General features: G+C 34.4%; 1 protein-coding gene across 1 annotated transcript in view; it reads left to right on the top strand.

Moving 5' to 3' along the window:
• LOC106870660 (ATP-dependent translocase ABCB1) overlaps positions 1-18,793 on the top strand; it is a 112,667-nt gene that overhangs the window by 75,266 nt on the left and 18,608 nt on the right. The window contains exons 17-23 of the mRNA XM_089353464.1: positions 1,430-1,519; positions 4,321-4,398; positions 10,301-10,384; positions 12,660-12,863; positions 15,415-15,515; positions 16,422-16,562; positions 18,170-18,326. Coding sequence (XP_089209590.1) covers positions 1,430-1,519; positions 4,321-4,398; positions 10,301-10,384; positions 12,660-12,863; positions 15,415-15,515; positions 16,422-16,562; positions 18,170-18,326 — 855 coding nt within the window. The remainder of the gene's footprint in view (positions 1-1,429; positions 1,520-4,320; positions 4,399-10,300; positions 10,385-12,659; positions 12,864-15,414; positions 15,516-16,421; positions 16,563-18,169; positions 18,327-18,793) is intronic.

The following is an 18,793-nucleotide window of genomic DNA, read 5'->3' as shown; positions in this document are numbered from 1 at the left end:
CATCATCATCATCGTTTAACGTCCGCTTTCCATGCTAGCATGGGTTGGACGATTTGACTGACGACTGGTGAACCAGATGGTTACACCAGGCTCTAATCTGATTTGGCAGAGTTTCTACAGCTGGATGCCCTTCCTAACGCTAACCACTCTGAGAGTGTAGTGGGTGCTTTTACGTGCCACCGGCACGAAGGCCACTCAGGTGGTACTGGCACCTCAGTACACGCAGATAGCACTGAGTGGCCACATTGATAGATGCGCAAGCAAAAAAACGCCGAATTTTCATAACTTCCCATTATACCAATGTAAAGATTCAATCTCAGTACAAGAACGCCTAAACAAGGAAAACCTGTTCATACAAAAATACAGACCACACCTCAATATACAACTTTGACCATTTAAAAAAAAAAATCTACTAAGGAGCAAGTTGTCCCCATTGCCACCTGTTGCTCCCCTTGATTCACTCTCTAAACTCATCATTCTTCTTATTCTTCAAACATCCAAAATGAGGAAACCCCTCTGTCACAAGGACTGATCACTGTACAATGTCCCCTGAAAAGGTAATTTAAATAGCGAAAACTGGTTGGATTTCACGACATCCATACAATATGTATATATTTATTAAAAGATATTAAACTATATGAGACGAAGGCATTTCTCTTCCACTTTTTATATTTTTTTTACACATATTTTCAACTACATACATACATATATGTATATATATATATATATATATATATATATATATATATATATATATATATAAACAAATAGTAAATGAGTATATGCATATATACGTACAGGTATGTGCATACCGACATCCACCTGTATGTATAGGTGCATATCTGGGTACAGGACATTGCAAACAAAACGTAGACGAGAAAACACACAAGCCACATAGAGAACATTCTACTTCATCAGCTACCCCCGTTTTAACACCGGCGTTTCGAAGAGCTATATATATATATATATATATATATATATATATATATATATATATATATATATATATATATATATATATATATATATATATATATGTAACCTCATGGATATCGTTGGCCATTTTTTCTTCCTCCGTTTTCCCTTCTTTGGACTTTCCTATGTTTCCGACGAAGAGCTCCGCTCGAAACGTCAAATTCTCTTTCTCTCCTTTCCCGAGCGTCCAGTAACACAATCTGTATCACGTCCTCGCGTTGTTGTTTTTTTGTTTGTCGTTTTTCTGTTTTGAACTTATATATATATATATATATATATATATATATATATATATATATATATATATATATATATATATATATATATATATATATATATATATATATATGTATGCATGTATGTATGTATGTATGTATGTATGTATGTATGTATGTATGTATATATATCATGACTAGGTTTACACCAGAACTTTTTATCTTTATATCTTTTGCAGGCATTTCAGGGTGATGGTTCTGCAGTTAATAGGTTTGCACTCCTTATTCTTTTGCTTGCTGTATTGGTATTTATGGGTTATTCAGTTCAAGTAAGTTATTGTATGATGTTTATTTAACTCTATTAACTCTTACAATAAGTCATAAGGATTAATAATTATCCTACACTTAGAATCTTTCTTTTTTAATCTCTGTAATTACTCATAATACTCATTTTGCAGTAGGTGCCAGTCCAGTCTGGCAGAGTGCACCTGTCTCTAGATTAAGCCTACAAAAAAGGTTAAACCAAAAGATATAAGCTATCAAGAAAGTCATCAATTTTACAATGAAAAATTGTCCTTACGTTTGTGGACTGGTCCTTTGAGAGCAAAGCGTTTCAACCAGAGTAGTGTGACAATGCTGATGATAGACAGTCTGGGTCATCTTTGATTTATTTCATCATTAAGGCTTTATTAAAGCAAATCGTTTCTGTACATCTATGATGGCAGCTTATCAAGTAATGCTGATGATTTTAAATATTAATTTGAAGTTGTTAGACGGTCAGTCTTTGAAAATATTGCTGCTGATTTCTTGGTTGATTGCACATCATGATGTCTTGGGCTCTGATATTTGAACAAGTGATGAACTTCTATTGCAATATATCTTCTGTTTAAAATAGTAAAATCTGTGATGTTATTCAATGCTAGTCTCACCATGCTTAGCATCTTATGAGGGTTATATCAAAAGTAATGCAAGAATGAGTGAAACGTGTTTTATTAACAAACATTAAAGTTGCTCAATTTGCATATCTTGTTATAGTAACTTTTCTCTCAACAGAGAGACTCAATATAGAGACTAAATATAGTCTCTATCACAAGCAATGCGTCTGCACCATCGGTGAACACAATTTTTAAATACTCTTTGAAAAAAAATCAAGAGTGCACTTCATCATAACCATCTTTACCTCGTCTGTGCCCCTGAAAACTATCTTTAATTGGACTGAACATCAGAAGTTGGTGGACACCAGATCCAGGTTGTACAGTAAACGGGGAAATCACTGACCAGCTCATTTTGCTGATTGCTTGATTTGTTACCAAAGTGTGTGTAGTCGTGCACTGTCATGATGAATGTGAATAATTTTCAGCCTCTCGTTTGGTCTCTTCCTCTTTATGAGTGTCTCAATGTACCTCTTGCTATTCATAGTACAGCTACATTCTAGAAAATCAAAGAAAATGATGCCCTTGTCATCCTCCAAAACTGGCTCTTGCACTTCTGAGGTCTTAGAGAAGAGGTATAATGCCATTCCATGGACTGAGCCTTCATTTCTAGATCATAATGATATGCTTACATTTTATCCACTAGCCAAACGAGAATAAGTACTTCTTCATTGACTTCAAATGCTTCTAGCAGAAAATAGCTTACTTTCAGATTTCTCACCTTCAAATCAGATGTCAACTGCTGTAATACCACTTTGCACACACTTGCCAATACCCAGTGCCTTCCACTATCTTCTGTAATGCATTGTGACCACAGTCCAGTTGTACAGCAATTTCATGCATTGTGAATTGCCCACCTGTACAAAACAATTCGTCCATTCGCTAGTGATTCATGACAGTGGTCACAATTGATGATCTTCCACTGCATTTTGGTCATCAGTTCTGGTTTCCCTCTCTTTAAACTGTTCATGCACATTGCTTTTGTCAGTGGGTCATCTATGTTAACAACTTGTAACTTTCTGTGAATATCGAACAACCTGCACCCTTCATCGTCAAGAAATCAATAACAACATGTTGCCTTTGCTCAGAACCTCTTATTTACCTGAAGGAGAACAGAAAGAAGAGTTACTCTATTAACATCAATTTGAATGACCTGTCAGTTTATAAAAAGGATATACCTACTTTTGCATCACTTTCAGCAAACTCTAGTATCACGAACCATTTTCTGTACCACTTTCAAATTTCCACTTTTCTCATTTCTTGACTAATATCAATTTAAAGTTTTTATGATTTATGCAATTTAATCTGTGAAGATTAATAGCTGCGACCTTATTTTTCTTATGGGCTAAAATTATCCACATTTGTGAAAAATACTTATGTTTCTTTTTATTACAAATCTCTTACAGCTATTCCCTTGAAGAATATCAAAGAGTAAATATCATACTTAAATATAGAGTATATAAATTCAATCATTCTTTATTTATTGCCATCATGTTAGATAGGCAGAATTAATAGCAGGCAAGATGAAAAGAAATTAAAACGTATTTCTTCCAATAATATCTTTATATTAAACAATTCTGTGTAACTGCTTTTACAAATCCAAGGATCAATGCTCATAAAATATTGCATGAGTCCAATTTTAGTAATTAAACCATTGTGAATTATTATGAGTATACTGTATGAAGCACTAATACTGTGTTGAGTCAAAAGCTTTGCAATGTTTTGGTAACTTATTTGCTTTATTTGTCAAGCTACAACAAAAGTAGCCTAGCATTCAAAGTAGAGGCCATCATATTGCACCATCTGAAGCCGCCTTTCTTCCAGCTCTTTGATCCCATGCTGATACCAGTTCTTGTCCTTTGAGGGAAAGAACTCCTTCGCTGAAGCTTCCACCTCCTCTTGGTTGATGAAGCACTGTCAGCACAGGAAATAGCCATGGATTAAGACAAACTTCAGCATTGCAGAAAAATGCAAATTTTATTTGATATGGTAACTTCAGTGAATAAATAATGGCACAGTATATAGCTAGCAATGGCAACATTTTACACCCATAAATCATTATCAGTTCCATAGTATGTTTTAGCCCTTTAGTAATACTGTCAACAAATATTACGTTTTTATGGCTGTATGCCTACAAAGAGACATGCGATGGAAAAAGGTTCTCCTAAAAATGTAACTTGATAATTATTTCTTTTTAGTATTTGATGTTTGGAATAAGTGGTGAAAAGTTAACCTTGAAATTGCGAGCTGGATTGTTCAAGGCCATGTTACGTCAGGTAAGCAAATTTAAGTAACTGAAAGAAAATATTTCCTTTGATGGATGGTATTAAGCTTTCTGAAAACATTTTTCATATAATGAATGGAGATTATCTTAACTATGAAAGTCTATACTCTTGATCAAACTTTTTAGTGTGGGTTACAATTTAAGGGTAGCATTATATGCATATATTAGAGCAGTATTTTCCAAACGTTATAACTACAAAAACGTGTCTGTCTGCCTGTCTGCCTGTCTGTCTACTTGTCTGTTTTTCTGTCTGTCTAACATCAGCCAAAACCATAACCAAAACTCAAAGTGGATGACAGATTTTTCTATATTCATTTCTTTTCTTAATGGATGATTATTATTAGTTCACACTAATTATTCGATAAGATAAATTATGCTTTTAATTTTAAGTAATATTATTAAATGTTTTTCATTTATTTATTGTACTAACACGTATTTTTCTATATGTATTTCTATTTTTAATTAATTATTATGTGGTAAGATACGTACATTGATTTTTATTTTTATTCTAGACCTGAGGAGTGACTATATTTTTAAATAGAATTAAATTTGGATCGATTTATTTTTGAATTGAATTGATTTTATCTGTTTTAATATAGCCACGAAACACGCGTAGTCAACTTATTACTATATATTTTTTATGCTTTATCAATTTACTATTCCGTTTACATATTTGTTTTGCAAGATTTTTGATGTGAAATCGTGTGTTGAAACAAATGTTGTTGTACTTGGGGATGGTCATATTGCCAGTTTAGCCAATAAAAACACACGCACTGTATATTTGGTGTTAATTTGCTTCAGCTTTATATTACATTAATCTTATTTCGGCCAGAGTTCTTTCGTCACACTTCTGTGACCCCACCAGTGGTCCTTTGTTTTCTTCTTTCTTATGTGTGTCTCACCTTGCTAACTATCAGCCATTTTGTATTTTGTATTCCTATTGTATGTGTCTACGCATGCGTATCCTTCAACGTGTCTATGTTTTTGTAAGTGCATGTGTGTGTATGGGCAGTGTCTGTATTATCTATATTCTCTGTTAATACATGTTCGTTTGTATTTGTTTTTATTTATTTATTTGTTCATGTGTGTTTTTTTTGTGTTTAATTAAATTTTGTTAACGTATGTAGTATTTAATTCCATTTGTTTATCTATGTATTGTATTATATTTTGTTCATGTTATTATTGGTTTATGGGGAACGTATTGTCACATGTTGTGGTTTGTGGTTTGTTAGGGGTGTGTGTTAGTGTTCCATTCTAGTTTCCTATTCAGGCTAGGTTTCTCTTCTATTATATGTGTAGCTTCAGTAATTCTTAGCTTAAGTTTGTCTAGGGCCCTTAGACAAACTTAAGCTAAGAATTAAGGTTGTTGAAAGGCCAGGCAACCCTATTAAATCCCTTATCAGTAGAACATACCCTTTCAGTAGAACCCCCTGCACTGATAGGAACTGTACCGTATGTAGATTTAGCCCACAAATGAACTGCAAAACCAGAAATGTGGTCTATAGTATAAGATGTACAGAGGGACGATGCAGAAATAAGACAATGACATATGTAGGCGAAACAGCAAGAAGCATAGGGGAGCGGGCAAACGAACATTGGAGGGAACTTAAGGAAGGAAAGAGCTCATCAGTTCTGTACCAGCACGCTGAGCAAGAACATGGAGGCTCAATCAACAACATAGAGATTAAAATCTTATCCACACATAGCAGATACGCAGCACTTAGACAAATTACTGAAGCTACACACATAATAGAAGAGAAACCTAGCCTGAATAGGAAACTAGAATGGAACACAAACACCCCCCCCCCTAACAAACCACAAACCACAACATGTGACAATACGTTCCCCATAAACCAATAATAATATGAACAAAATATAATACAATACATAGATAAACAAATGGAATTAAATACTACATACGTTAACAAAATTTAATTAAACACAAAAAAAACACACATGAACAAATAAATAAAAACAAATACAAACGAACATGTATTAACAGAGAATATAGATAATACAGACACTGCCCATACACACACATGCACTTACAAAAACATAGACACGTTGAAGGATACGCATGCGTAGACACATACAATAGGAATACAAAATACAAAATGGCTGATAGTTAGCAAGGTGAGACACACATAAGAAAGAAGAAAACAAAGGACCACTGATGAGGTCACAGAAGTGTGACGAAAGAACTCTGGCCGAAATAAGATTAATGTAATATAAAGCTGAAGCAAATTAACACCAAATATACAGTGCGTATGTTTTTATTGGCTAAACTGGCAATATGACCATCCCTGAGTACAACAACAATATACTATTATTTACTTTTTATGCTTTATTGAATTCTTAGATTAGTATTTTTTTCTGGATGGTGTCATGGGGGTCTTTCATTGTCTGGATTGTACAATGGTGGTTCTTCTCTAAATTATATATATATATATATATATATACACAGGCAGAGCTCACCCTACATCATTAATTGGTTCCAGGAGACACGACTTAAGTCGAATTAACTTATCTCTAGGCTAAACCGATAATAGCCATTCCCAGTTCTGTACTTTATTCATGAATGCATTTTCAATAGTCCATATTTAATAAAAACCTATTTTAAGCTTACAAACAAATAATTTTTATCTTTTAATACACTAAAAAAAATGTAATCTAAATTTACGAATACAATTTGGCAGTATTTACCATACATCGCGGACGGTTTATTTATGAATGCGATTTGCAATAAGACCTGTTAAAATAAAAGCCTTTTAAGCTTAAAAAACAAATTCAGTAATTATTATTATTTTGCAGTAGTGAAAAAAACAAAATTATTTCAAATTTACCAATGCGTAATACAATTTGGTGGTTTACATCGCAGATGTAGATAGCTGTGGATCGTCAACATCAATAACTCTGGTTGTTCTTGTTCAAAGAGCTTAAAAAACCGGTTGAGAGTTCCTTGAACTGTCTTCTTCTTTTCCTCAAGGATTACATTATAAGGAGCAAAAGCTCCTATAATCTTTGAAAAGCGCTGAGCATTTTGATCCATATCCTCGAACATAGAAAAACCTTTGTCGATATATGCAAATGCTTGTTGCATTTTCTTAATGGTAAAGTGATGTGATTCAGGTTCGGCTTCCTCTTCTTTATTTTACTGCTCGTGAAGCTCCATAAAATCCTCGTTCGTCAGGGGCTGCTTGTCTTTTTCAAATAAATCTATGAAATCCTCTCCTCCAAATCCATTTCCAGTTCTTTGCTCGTAATCACCGACGTTTTGTTGATGGCAACATTATCAAACCCCTTAAAATCATACACGAATTGCGGGCATAGTTTCTGCCATACACCATTCATAAATGTGCTCTGTGCATCATTCCATGCTGCTGCTATGTTCTGTACAACCTTGTAGATATCGTATGTATCTCTTCCAAAAGTCACGAAGTGTGATGGATTCATCAAGATCAGTTGCAGCTATTGCTTGCCGCAGAGTACGCTTCATATAGTAATGCTTGAAGATAGCAATTATTCCCTGATCCATTGGCTGCAGAAGAGATGTGGTGTTCGGAGGGAGGTATAGAACAGTAACGTTGGTGTCAAAATCTACGATGCTTTGCAGGTGACGAAGAGCATTATCTGAGATAAATAAAACCTTTAAAGGAATCCCCTTCTTACAGTACTTCTCTGCTGCTGGGATAGAATGATTGAATAACCAATCTTCAAAAACAACAACAGTAACCCACGCTTTTGAATTAGCCATCCATATAACAGGGAGAAATGTCTTGAGTATGTTCTTCTGGGCACGAGGGTTGTGTGCATGATACACAAGTAATGTCTTTAACTTAAAATGTCCTGCACAATTACCTCCCAACATAACGGTCACACGTTCTTTCGAGACCTTGTAGCCTGGGATAGTTTTCTTCTCCTTGGAAATGAATAAATGGTCTGGCAATTTTTTCCAATACAATCCAGTTTTGTCTACATTAAAAATCTGTTCGGGAAGAAAACCGTTTTCCGATGATTTTCTTTAATGCATTAGGAAATTCCGCTGCTGCTTGTTCGTCAGCTGATGCACTTTCACCTTGCTTCTTAATGGAGTGATAACTTCTTTGCTCCTTAAATCTCATGAATCATCCTTGACTTGCCTTGAACTCTACATCTTTCTCATCTGGATAGTTTTTCTTCAGGTCCTCAAACAAATACCACGCTTTCTCTTGAATGATTTCTTGAATAATAGTAGCACGCTGACGATTCAATCTAACAATCCAAAGAGAAAGAAGACTTTCCATTTATTCAAAGATTTTGCCTCTTCATCACTGGGGCTTTAGATTTGATATGTGGTAAAATCTTGTCCTTATTATGTACAATCGTCGATACAGTTGTCCCACTGCAATTGCTACCACTTTTCACATTTTTCATGGCATTTTATCGTAGCCAGTTTATCTCCCAGCGTTATAACATGACGCTTAGCCCTTTCATTATTAATTTTCTTAGGAGCTATGGGGGGCAAAAAATAATTAATTTAGTGTTAAAAAAGGTATCGACTAAAATTATCATTAAAAATCAATTGAATAATATAAAAATACATATTTTTTCAAACAATGATATAAAGTCATTTAACAAAGTTAAAAGCGATACTTATCAATAAGTTGCTGCAGTTCAAACTCGTATATTGAGACATTACTGTAATGTAATTTTAACACTAAATTAATTAGAAGTAAGAGTATCATCTTAGCCTAAACTAAGACTTCGATTAGATTAGGGTTCAATTTTTTCCATTAATACTGTTTAATATTTATTTCTATTTTATGCGATAAATAACTAGTCTTTTTATTTAATTTCTTTGATTATACAATATCGCTAATTGTTTTATTATGACTTAAGTTATATAAAGTTTAATCTTTCATTCATAATAACATTTTCATTCATATTTTTATTTCTATTACTTTTCTTTACGCAATATTTTCACTAGACTTCTTTGAAATAAACGTTTTTAGTCTAAAATCTTCTAGCTTAAACTATTGCGTCGTTTAGATATGTGCTAATTCTATCTTTATTATTTTAACCTAAAACTTCGTTGAAATTGTATTTTAAACGAAAAAATCATTAAGTTGGTTTTTGCAAATAATATTCCTGTTAGCTTGTATTATAATGAACGTAGGGTTGATTATGGAATGTTTATAATTTTGATATTTTTAATAATATTTTTCTATCTTAATATAATAAGTATTTTATATACATTCATTTGTTATTTATTGTTGGTTGATATATACATTCTTTAATTATTATTATTGTTGTATTTTGACCTGAAGATTAGCTATATTTTTGAATAGAATTGACTTTCGATAGTTTTAATCGATTTTAATCGATTTAAATTTTCTTTCTATTTGAAAATTGGTTATGAAACATGTGTAGTCGTTTTATTATCTTGATCTTATGATATTTACTTTGTATTATATTATACTTATTTATTGTGCTTTTACTTATTAATTTTTCTATATATGACAGTGGATTTTCATCGATGAGTTATATATATATATATATATATATATATATATATATATATATATATATATATATATGCACATATATATATACATATATACATATACATATATATATATATATACACATATGTATACACACACACATATATATATATATACACACATACAAGCATATATACATATATATATATACACATACAAGTATATGCACACACACACACACACACACACACACACACACACACATATATATATATACACATATATACATATATATATACATACATATATACATATATATATAACACATCCATACAGACATATGCAAAAATTTGCATTATAGATATGTGATGATTAAAAACTAAATTGAATAACTTTATATCTATTTTAAAGGAAATATCCTGGTTTGATGAAGAACTCAACAATACTGGAGTTCTGTGTACACGTTTATCAGTTGATTCTGCTCGAGTGAAAGGGGTAAGTCATTTAAGCTTCTGATTTAGTAACCTTATAAAATAGTTTAACATTAGGGACCTTCCTGAATATTTTAAAGTCTTAGTCAATTCATATCCTCCTCTTACTCCTCCTACTCATCATCATCATTATCAATTTTTTCTTCGTCATCTCCTCTCCTCTTCTACTTCTGCTACACACACACACACATTGCTACAAAAATATATATGTGCTAATGTATATTTCAGTAATGTCTCAATATATGAGTTAATGAGGTAATGCTTTATTATACGAGTTAATTTCCCATAGTAGCAATGTTATAAATTGTAATTTGCTCCCAGAAAAATATTTTACTTATAAAATTTATAATACTTGTAAATAAATGGCAATAAAACAACAGTAGGATGTAAAGAATATTTTATGTAAAGTTAAAATAATGCCAAGATCATTCATAATAAAAAATATTATTATAATTGTTTTCTGAATCACATTCACTCACACTAGATTTGTGCACACCGTCATTAGTAGGACGTACTCACCAATTCACAAGCACTCGTAGATGGATTTGTAGATTTCTTTTTAAAAAAACATGTCAAGAGTTGTTTGCTTAGAAGCTTTTTTTTACTCTCTATAAATTTCTTGGTAACATACAGAAACATTTGTTACGGTAGTTGAAACTTTTGAACTTTGTTCAAAATTTGGATCTTGTGCTTGAAAACTAAAGCTTGTAAACCCAGGTTCTCGTAAAGTGGGTCTGTGTCAAATGAGGTATTACTATATTTGTATGTGTATGTGTATACTTCTGTGCATGTGTATGTGTGTATATCTTTATCTTGTTTCAGTCATTAGACTGTTGTCATGTTGGAGTACTGCCTTGAAAGCTTTAGTCAAACAAATTGCTCCCAGCGCATTTTATTTTCAAGTTTGAAACTTATTCTATCTTACTCCTTTCACTGATCTACTAAGTTATGAGGATGTAACGAACAAACAAACAAACCAACACCAATTGTCAAACGTTGGTGGAGGACAGACACTTACAAAAAGATACGCACACACACACACACACACACACACACACACACGATGGGCTTCCACACAGCTTCTGTTAGCCAACTTCACTGACAAAGCATTGGTCAGAAAGGGACTGTATTTGAAAGTATTTGCTCAAGGTGCTGTGCAGTAGGACTGAACTTGAAACAACGTGGTTGCAAAGAGAGCTTCTTAACTACATAGTGTTTAGTCCAGTGTTTAGTCAGATGATAGGGTAATGACCATCAAGCTAGAGACATGGTTTGAATGCTTGTAACAGAGTAGATCTGTGAAAGGCACTTAAAGTGCTAGGCTATGGTGTTGAACAGGTCAGTAGATTAAGTGTGCCATCCAGATTGTTTGATACCTGTATGCAAACACCCATGTTGCATGGCAATGAAACATGGGACATGATAGCCAAGGGCATGCGTAGGCTTGAAAGAAATGAAGCCAGTATGCTTTGCTAGATGTGCAATGCCAGTGTGCATATTTGACAGAGTGTAAGCACCATGAGAGAAAAGTTAGGCATAAGAGGAATCAGATGTGGTGTGCAAGAGAGATGACTGTGCTGGTATGGTCATGTAATGTTTATGAACAAGGACAGCTGTGTAAAGAAGTGCTGATCTCTAACTGTGGAGGGAACCTGTGGTAGAGGCAGACCCAGGAAGATATGGGACAAGGTGGTGAAGCATGATCTTTGAACTTTGAGCCTCACAGAGGCAATGACAAATGACCGAGACCTTTGGCAATGTGCTGTGCTTGAGAGGACCTGTCAAGCCAAATGCACCTGTGCTGGTGGTATGTAAAGAACATCTTTTGAATGTTTGGCCTCATGGAGGCAAAGTGCTGAGTTCTTTTCGAGTGTTGGGCCTCATGGAGGCAATGACCAAGACCTATGGCATTATGTTGTGCTTGAGAAGAAGACACATTAAGTCGAGCAAAATCGCAGTTGTGGCAGATACTGGTGTTGCAAATTGGCACCCGTGCCAGTGGCACGTTAACATACCCTGGTGTCATGCATATGGCACACGTGCTGGTAGCACATAAAAGCACTCATTACACTCTTGGAGTGGTTGGTGTTAGGAAGGGCAACTAGTCACAGAAAACCATGCCGAATCAGACTGGAGTCTGGTGCAGTCTTCCAACATGCTAGCCCAATCAAACTGTCCAAACCATGCCAACATGGACAACAGACGTTAAATAATGATGATGATGATGATGATGATTATCACATAATAATTCCTTTTTCTATTTTATTTCTTTGAATCAGGCCACTGGAATAAAAATAGGACTTCTTGTACAGAGCATTACAAACATTGGATCTGGAATTGTGGTTGCCTTTATATATGGATGGCAATTAGCATTACTCATTATTGGTTTCTTGCCCATTCTTGCTTTGTCAGCTGTACTTGAAACTAAATTGCTGACAAATACACTCAGTCAAGGTGCTTCTGCCCTTGAGGAGGCAACTAAAGTAAGTAATATTTTTGATTTGTTCTTTTTTTTTTTGCTTTTAAATATAACATGAAATGAAAAAAAGAATCACAGAAATTATTGGTTACAGGAGTCATCAGAATAGATAAAAGAATGCAACGTTTAGACATAAGAATGGTGACTAAAACGAAGGAAATATTTATAGTTTGTTGTTAATAGAAATGTGATAGGGGAATAAAGATGGTTGAATTGACTACAATTATGACAGATATTTATCTGTCATAATTGTAGTCATTTCACATTTGTCAGTGACCAGATTGCAGTTTTAAGCAATGAAAATTTTTACACCATATTATAAACTATAAATGTTTATGTGAAGTTAGCGGCCTTTATGTGTTTCTGAATGGTTAACTTGTGTCCTCTATGCTGTTTCCAGAAGAGCAGGAGGGATGCTGCAAGGGATCATACAGCTGTGAAGATCAACTAATAATCAATAAAGCCACAATTGAAGACAGTCACAGAAAGAAGAAGGGTCTAAGTATGGCCTGGATTGATTATCGAAAGGCTTTTGATAGTATTCCACACACATGGATCCTAGAAACACTAGCCATGAACAAGGTAGCACCAATAATCATAAAATATATGACACATTCCATGAATAAACGACAGACAGTGCTACAGCTCCAGACAAAAGAGAGACTCATAAAAACCAAAAGCCATCCCCATTAGAAGAGGAATATTCCAGGGAGACACGCTCTTTCTCCTCTCCTTTTCTGCTTAGCACTGACACTTTATCTGATATGCTAAACAGAACTGGATGCAGATACAACTGTTACGGCAAAACAATCAGCCACCTCTTATATATGGATGACCTAAAACTGTACACTACAAGCAGCTGGAAACATACTACAGACAGTACATGGATTTACCAAAGAAATAAACATGAAAATTGGCTTAGAAAAATTTTTCTCAAGCAACCTTGAAAAGAGGAAAACTAGTTAAGTGTAGCAACATCACACTAGATAAAGCAAATGAAATAAGAGAATTAGACCAAAGCCAGACATATAAATATTTAGGGATCAATGAACTAGATATGATATAACATACACAAATGAAAGAAAATAAAAAAAGAATACTATAGATGAGTTAGATTAATACTGAAAACAGAGCTCAATGCAAAAAAAAAACAAGATAATAGGTATCAACACTCAAGCTGTCCCAGTTATAAGTTATAGCTACAATATCCTTAACTGGACACTAAATGAACTAGACAGGATTTTGGATGCACCACCCCAACGTACAGAAGGTGGTTGAGGCCTTATACAGCTAGAAAACTATTACAAAATAACTACCATAGGACTACAAAAATACCTACTTCAGAAGCAAGGGAAACTAATACAAATAGCCACAAAACATGAACAAAACAAAAATTTGTTTCAATCTTCAAGGAAGCTGACAAATACAAACAAAAAGTCAAACTACCTAACAGCTGTGAAGAAAAAGAAGAAACAACAAAATCTTTAAAACAAATGAAATCCAAACTAAAACTGGAACAGCAATGGATCATGATAAAACGATGGCAAGAAAAGCCCCTTCATGGCAAATACTGGGTTAAACTAAATACAAAAGGAGTAGACAAAGCAAAATCTCAACAATGGCTGAGAAGCTCAGGACTCAAAGCAGAAGCTGAAGGATTTTTAATTGCTGCACAAGACCAAAGCCTCCTCACCAGAAATTACCAAAAACATATAATGAAAAGAAACATAACAAGTAACTGCAGAATATGTGGAGATGGACAAGAAACAATAAATCATATTGTCTCTGGCTGACCAGTCCTGGCTAAGAAGGAATATATTTACAGACAAGACAGATTTGGGACCTACATACACTGGAAACTATGCCAACAATATGGAATAACAACAGAAAAAAGATGGTATAGGCACACGCCAGAAAAAGTCACAGAAAATGTGAAAGCAACAATACTATGGGATATGCCAATACACACAGATAGAGAAATTAAGGCCAATAGGCCAGATAGAGTTGCTTTCTAACAATACCAATAGATGACGTTTCTCTAAAAGAAATGGAGAAATTTTCAAAATACAAAAATCTGGAAATAGAGGTAACTTAAATGTGGAGTCTAAATACAGAAACAATACCTGTCATAATAGGTACATTAGGTATGATAAAAAAATATTCAGAAAAACACATAACACAAACACCAGAACTAACAAATATATATAACATACAGAAAATAGCACTAATAGGCACTGCACACATCCTACGTCAAACATTTTCAATAAAGTGAAAATAAGAGTATCACAACAAACCACAGCACATACCCGAGACACACAGAGCTGCGCTTGGTAGTGCAGTGAAAGCACGTTATAAAAATAAGGCTACTGAATGATAATAATAATGATGATAAAAGCAACAACAGCAATGCACAAGCTTATCATTCAATGATTTTTGCAAGAACACTTTGCAGAGTCCTTGCCATTTAAATGGGAGGCAAATTTATTGACAGGATGCATGTTGAGCACCATTACCAGTATTTAATATTACTATTAATTTCTTTTTTTTATTTCCAGCTATCAATGGAAGCATTTCAGAATATCAAAACTGTATTGTCATTGTCTATTGAAATGAAGATATATCAGAAATTCCTGGACAAAATAATTCTTCCCTATGAGTAAGAGAGTAATTTTCTTACAGTTTGTTCCTTTTAGCTTATTTTTGTTCTTAGCATATTGAGGATTATAGTTATTCTTTAATTGATAGCAACTCAATTAGCACATATTGGAATTTCTGTGTACCTGTACTATTGCTAGACAGCCGTTGAGCCTGCACTAGGTTCATCCAGCCTTTCCACAGGTCTTGTTTTTAATCCTGCTGGGTTTCTAGCAACCCTCCTCACCAGGATAGCCTGGTGAGGGTGCCAGTTTAGTCACCGGCAACCCGACCATTCAACAGGTTTTACTGGATTACATGTTACCAGTAGCACTTAGGTGAGCCTCATAAGTGACTTGACATAAATAAATAAATAAATAAATAAATAAATAAATACATAGGCGCAGGAGTGGCTGTGTGGTAAGTAGCTTGCTTACCAACCACATGGTTCCGGGTTCAGTCCCCTTGCATGGCACCTTGGGCAAGTGTCTTCTACTACAGCCTCGGGCTGACCAAAGCCTTGTGAGTGGATTTGGTAGACGGAAACTGAAAGAAGCCCGTTGTATATATGTATATATATATGTATGTGTGTATATGTTGTGTATCTGTGTTTGTCCCCCCAATATCGCTTGACAACCGATGCTGGTGTGTTTAGGTCCCTGTAACTTAGCGGTTCGGCAAAAAGAGACCGATAGAATAAGTACTAGGCTTACAAAGAATAAGTCCTGGGGTCGATTTGATTCGACTAAAGGCGGTGCTCCAGCATGGCCGCAGTCAAATGACTGAAACAAGTAAAAGAATAAAAGAATAAGAGAATAATACATACATACATACATACATACATACATACATACAAACAAAAATACCCTGTTGATGTTGAAATTCCACTGTTTCAGCTACATGCATGTTTCTGTCAATGTCTTTTCAGGAATAATAAAAAAGGAGCATTTAAAGTTGGAATAGCTTTTTCCTTCTCACAGTCAGTTGTGTTTCTGTGTTATGCTGGTGCCTTCTATGTTGGAGCTTTATTAATTACAAAATGTGAAATGGACTTTGTGGATTTATTGAAGTAAGCAACATTTTGTTTATTTCTTAGTAATAAAAATTGCTACAATTTATATTGTATGTACATATGACGCATACATGTATTATTTGTGTATGTATGCATGTATGTATGTATGTATGTATGTATGTATGTATATATGTATGTATGTATGTATGTTTGTATGAATGTATGTATGTGTATGTGTGTGTGTGTGTATGTAGGTGTGTTTGTGTATGTATGTATATATGTGTGTATGTATGTATATTTTTATCCTTGACTTTTGCTTCTTTCAGTCATTGGACTGCAGCCATGCTGGGGCCCTGGCTTGAAGGTTTACTCAAACAAGTTGATCCCAACAGTTATACGAGGTCTGATCAATAAGTATCTGGATTGTTGCCATAGTAACAAAGTGAAAGAATGCAGAGTGACCTTGAACTTTGCTGTGCATGCGTGCTAAGTTTTAATGTTCTAGCTCCCTTCCACTGTTTACAGCAGGGCTTGGAAGGGAGGTGTGTAGTGTGTGATCATTGCATTGACCATGACAGAGAAAGTTGTTATGGTAATACCTGCTCAGAGACCTACACAAAGTTGCAGAAAGTGTATGGAGAGGAGTTTATGAATGGTTCAGATGTTTCCAAGATGGCCGAAAACATGTCAATATTGATGAACGTTCTGGGAGACCTGCAACCAGCAGAACTGAGAAAAACATCACTGATGTGCATGCAGCTGTGAGGGAAAATTTTTGAATCACCAACCACGAGCTATCAGAGGATGTGCAGATTAGTTATGGTTCAGTTCAGTCCGTTATCACTGAAGATTTGGGTATGAGACACATATCTGCTAAGTTTGTGCCAAAACTGCTTTCAGTTGACCAAAAAGATACTCCGGTTTCAGTAGCACAAGATCTCTTTGATTGTGTCAAGAATGATGAAAACTTTTTGAAAACTTTACATAGGCCTCTGAGCAGGTATCACCAAGCTTTTGGCAAAATTTGATGCAGATTTTCTGTTCAACTTTCTCTGTCATGGTCAATGTGATGATCACATGATCACATCTTCCTTCCCAACACTGATGTAAACAGGAGAAGTGAGCTAGAACATTAAAACTTAGTTTGCTGGCACAGCAGAGTTCAAGGTCAATCTGTGCCAAGCAGCTTCACTCTGCTTGCTTTAGCTTCATTACTATGGATACTTATTGATCAAACCATACATATATATTTTTATAAATGTGGTACTTATCTTATCTCTCCTTTCACCAAACTGCTAAGTTACAAGGACATGAACCCACATCAGTTGTCAAGCAGTGGTGGAGTACAAGCACACACACACACACACACACACACACACACACACACACACACACACACACACACACACACACACAGAAAGATATATGCATATATATATAGAGAGATACAATTATGTGAATAAACAAATGAAACCGCACAAGTTTGATATACAAAATATATATACAGGTAAATAAAGGGAAAGCACAGACTTATTGTAATTTTTTGTTATTTCTAAGAGTTTATTTATAATTGTATGATACAGTACCTTCCTTTCTTTTATTGTCAACAGAACTCATTTAGTTTCTTGATTGTCAATCTGAATTTTCTTTCCACAAATTTTCAGAGTATTTGGAACCATTGTCTTTGGGGCCTTTGCACTTGGACAGGTTGGTGCCATGGCACCAGATTTTGCTAAGGTCAAAATTTCAGCAGCAAGAATAATGGATCTACTTGACCGTGTTCCTGCAATTGATAGCTATTCACAAATCGGAAAGACATGCGTGAGTGTTACTTTATAGTAATTTATAGTAATTTGCAATCTACTGCATTTGGAAATAAATATTACTTCCTGTCTACACAAGAACAAGACCTCATATATATAAGAGAGAGAGAGAGAGAGAAATACAAAAATCTGTGGTGTTCATTTATTTTCCAAGGGCCTCAACAAAAGTTTGGAAATCCATATTATTCTGTTCTGTCAGTAGTTTCAGCTTTTGTACTGTGGTTATATTGGGGCATCACCTCCATGAGTTTTAACTGATTATATCTGTTCCATTATTTTATCAGGTAAGTTGTCAGATCTGAAGTGTGTTTGGTAAGTGCCATGTTCGAGGCTCTTGGCTCTTGAGTCATTTTGCAACTTCTGCTAATTAAGTTATATATATACTTATATATATATATATATATATATATATATATATATATATGCGAGTAAAAATAAATACAAAAAAGGTGTTTTTTTTTGTAT

The sequence above is a fragment of the Octopus bimaculoides genome, chromosome 1 (genome assembly GCF_046866305.1).
Source record: "Octopus bimaculoides isolate indiv1 chromosome 1, ASM4686630v1, whole genome shotgun sequence".
Taxonomy (NCBI): domain Eukaryota; kingdom Metazoa; phylum Mollusca; class Cephalopoda; order Octopoda; family Octopodidae; genus Octopus; species Octopus bimaculoides.
The sequence above is the reverse complement of the archived record's forward strand: the minus strand, read 5'-3'. Positions and strand labels throughout refer to the sequence as shown.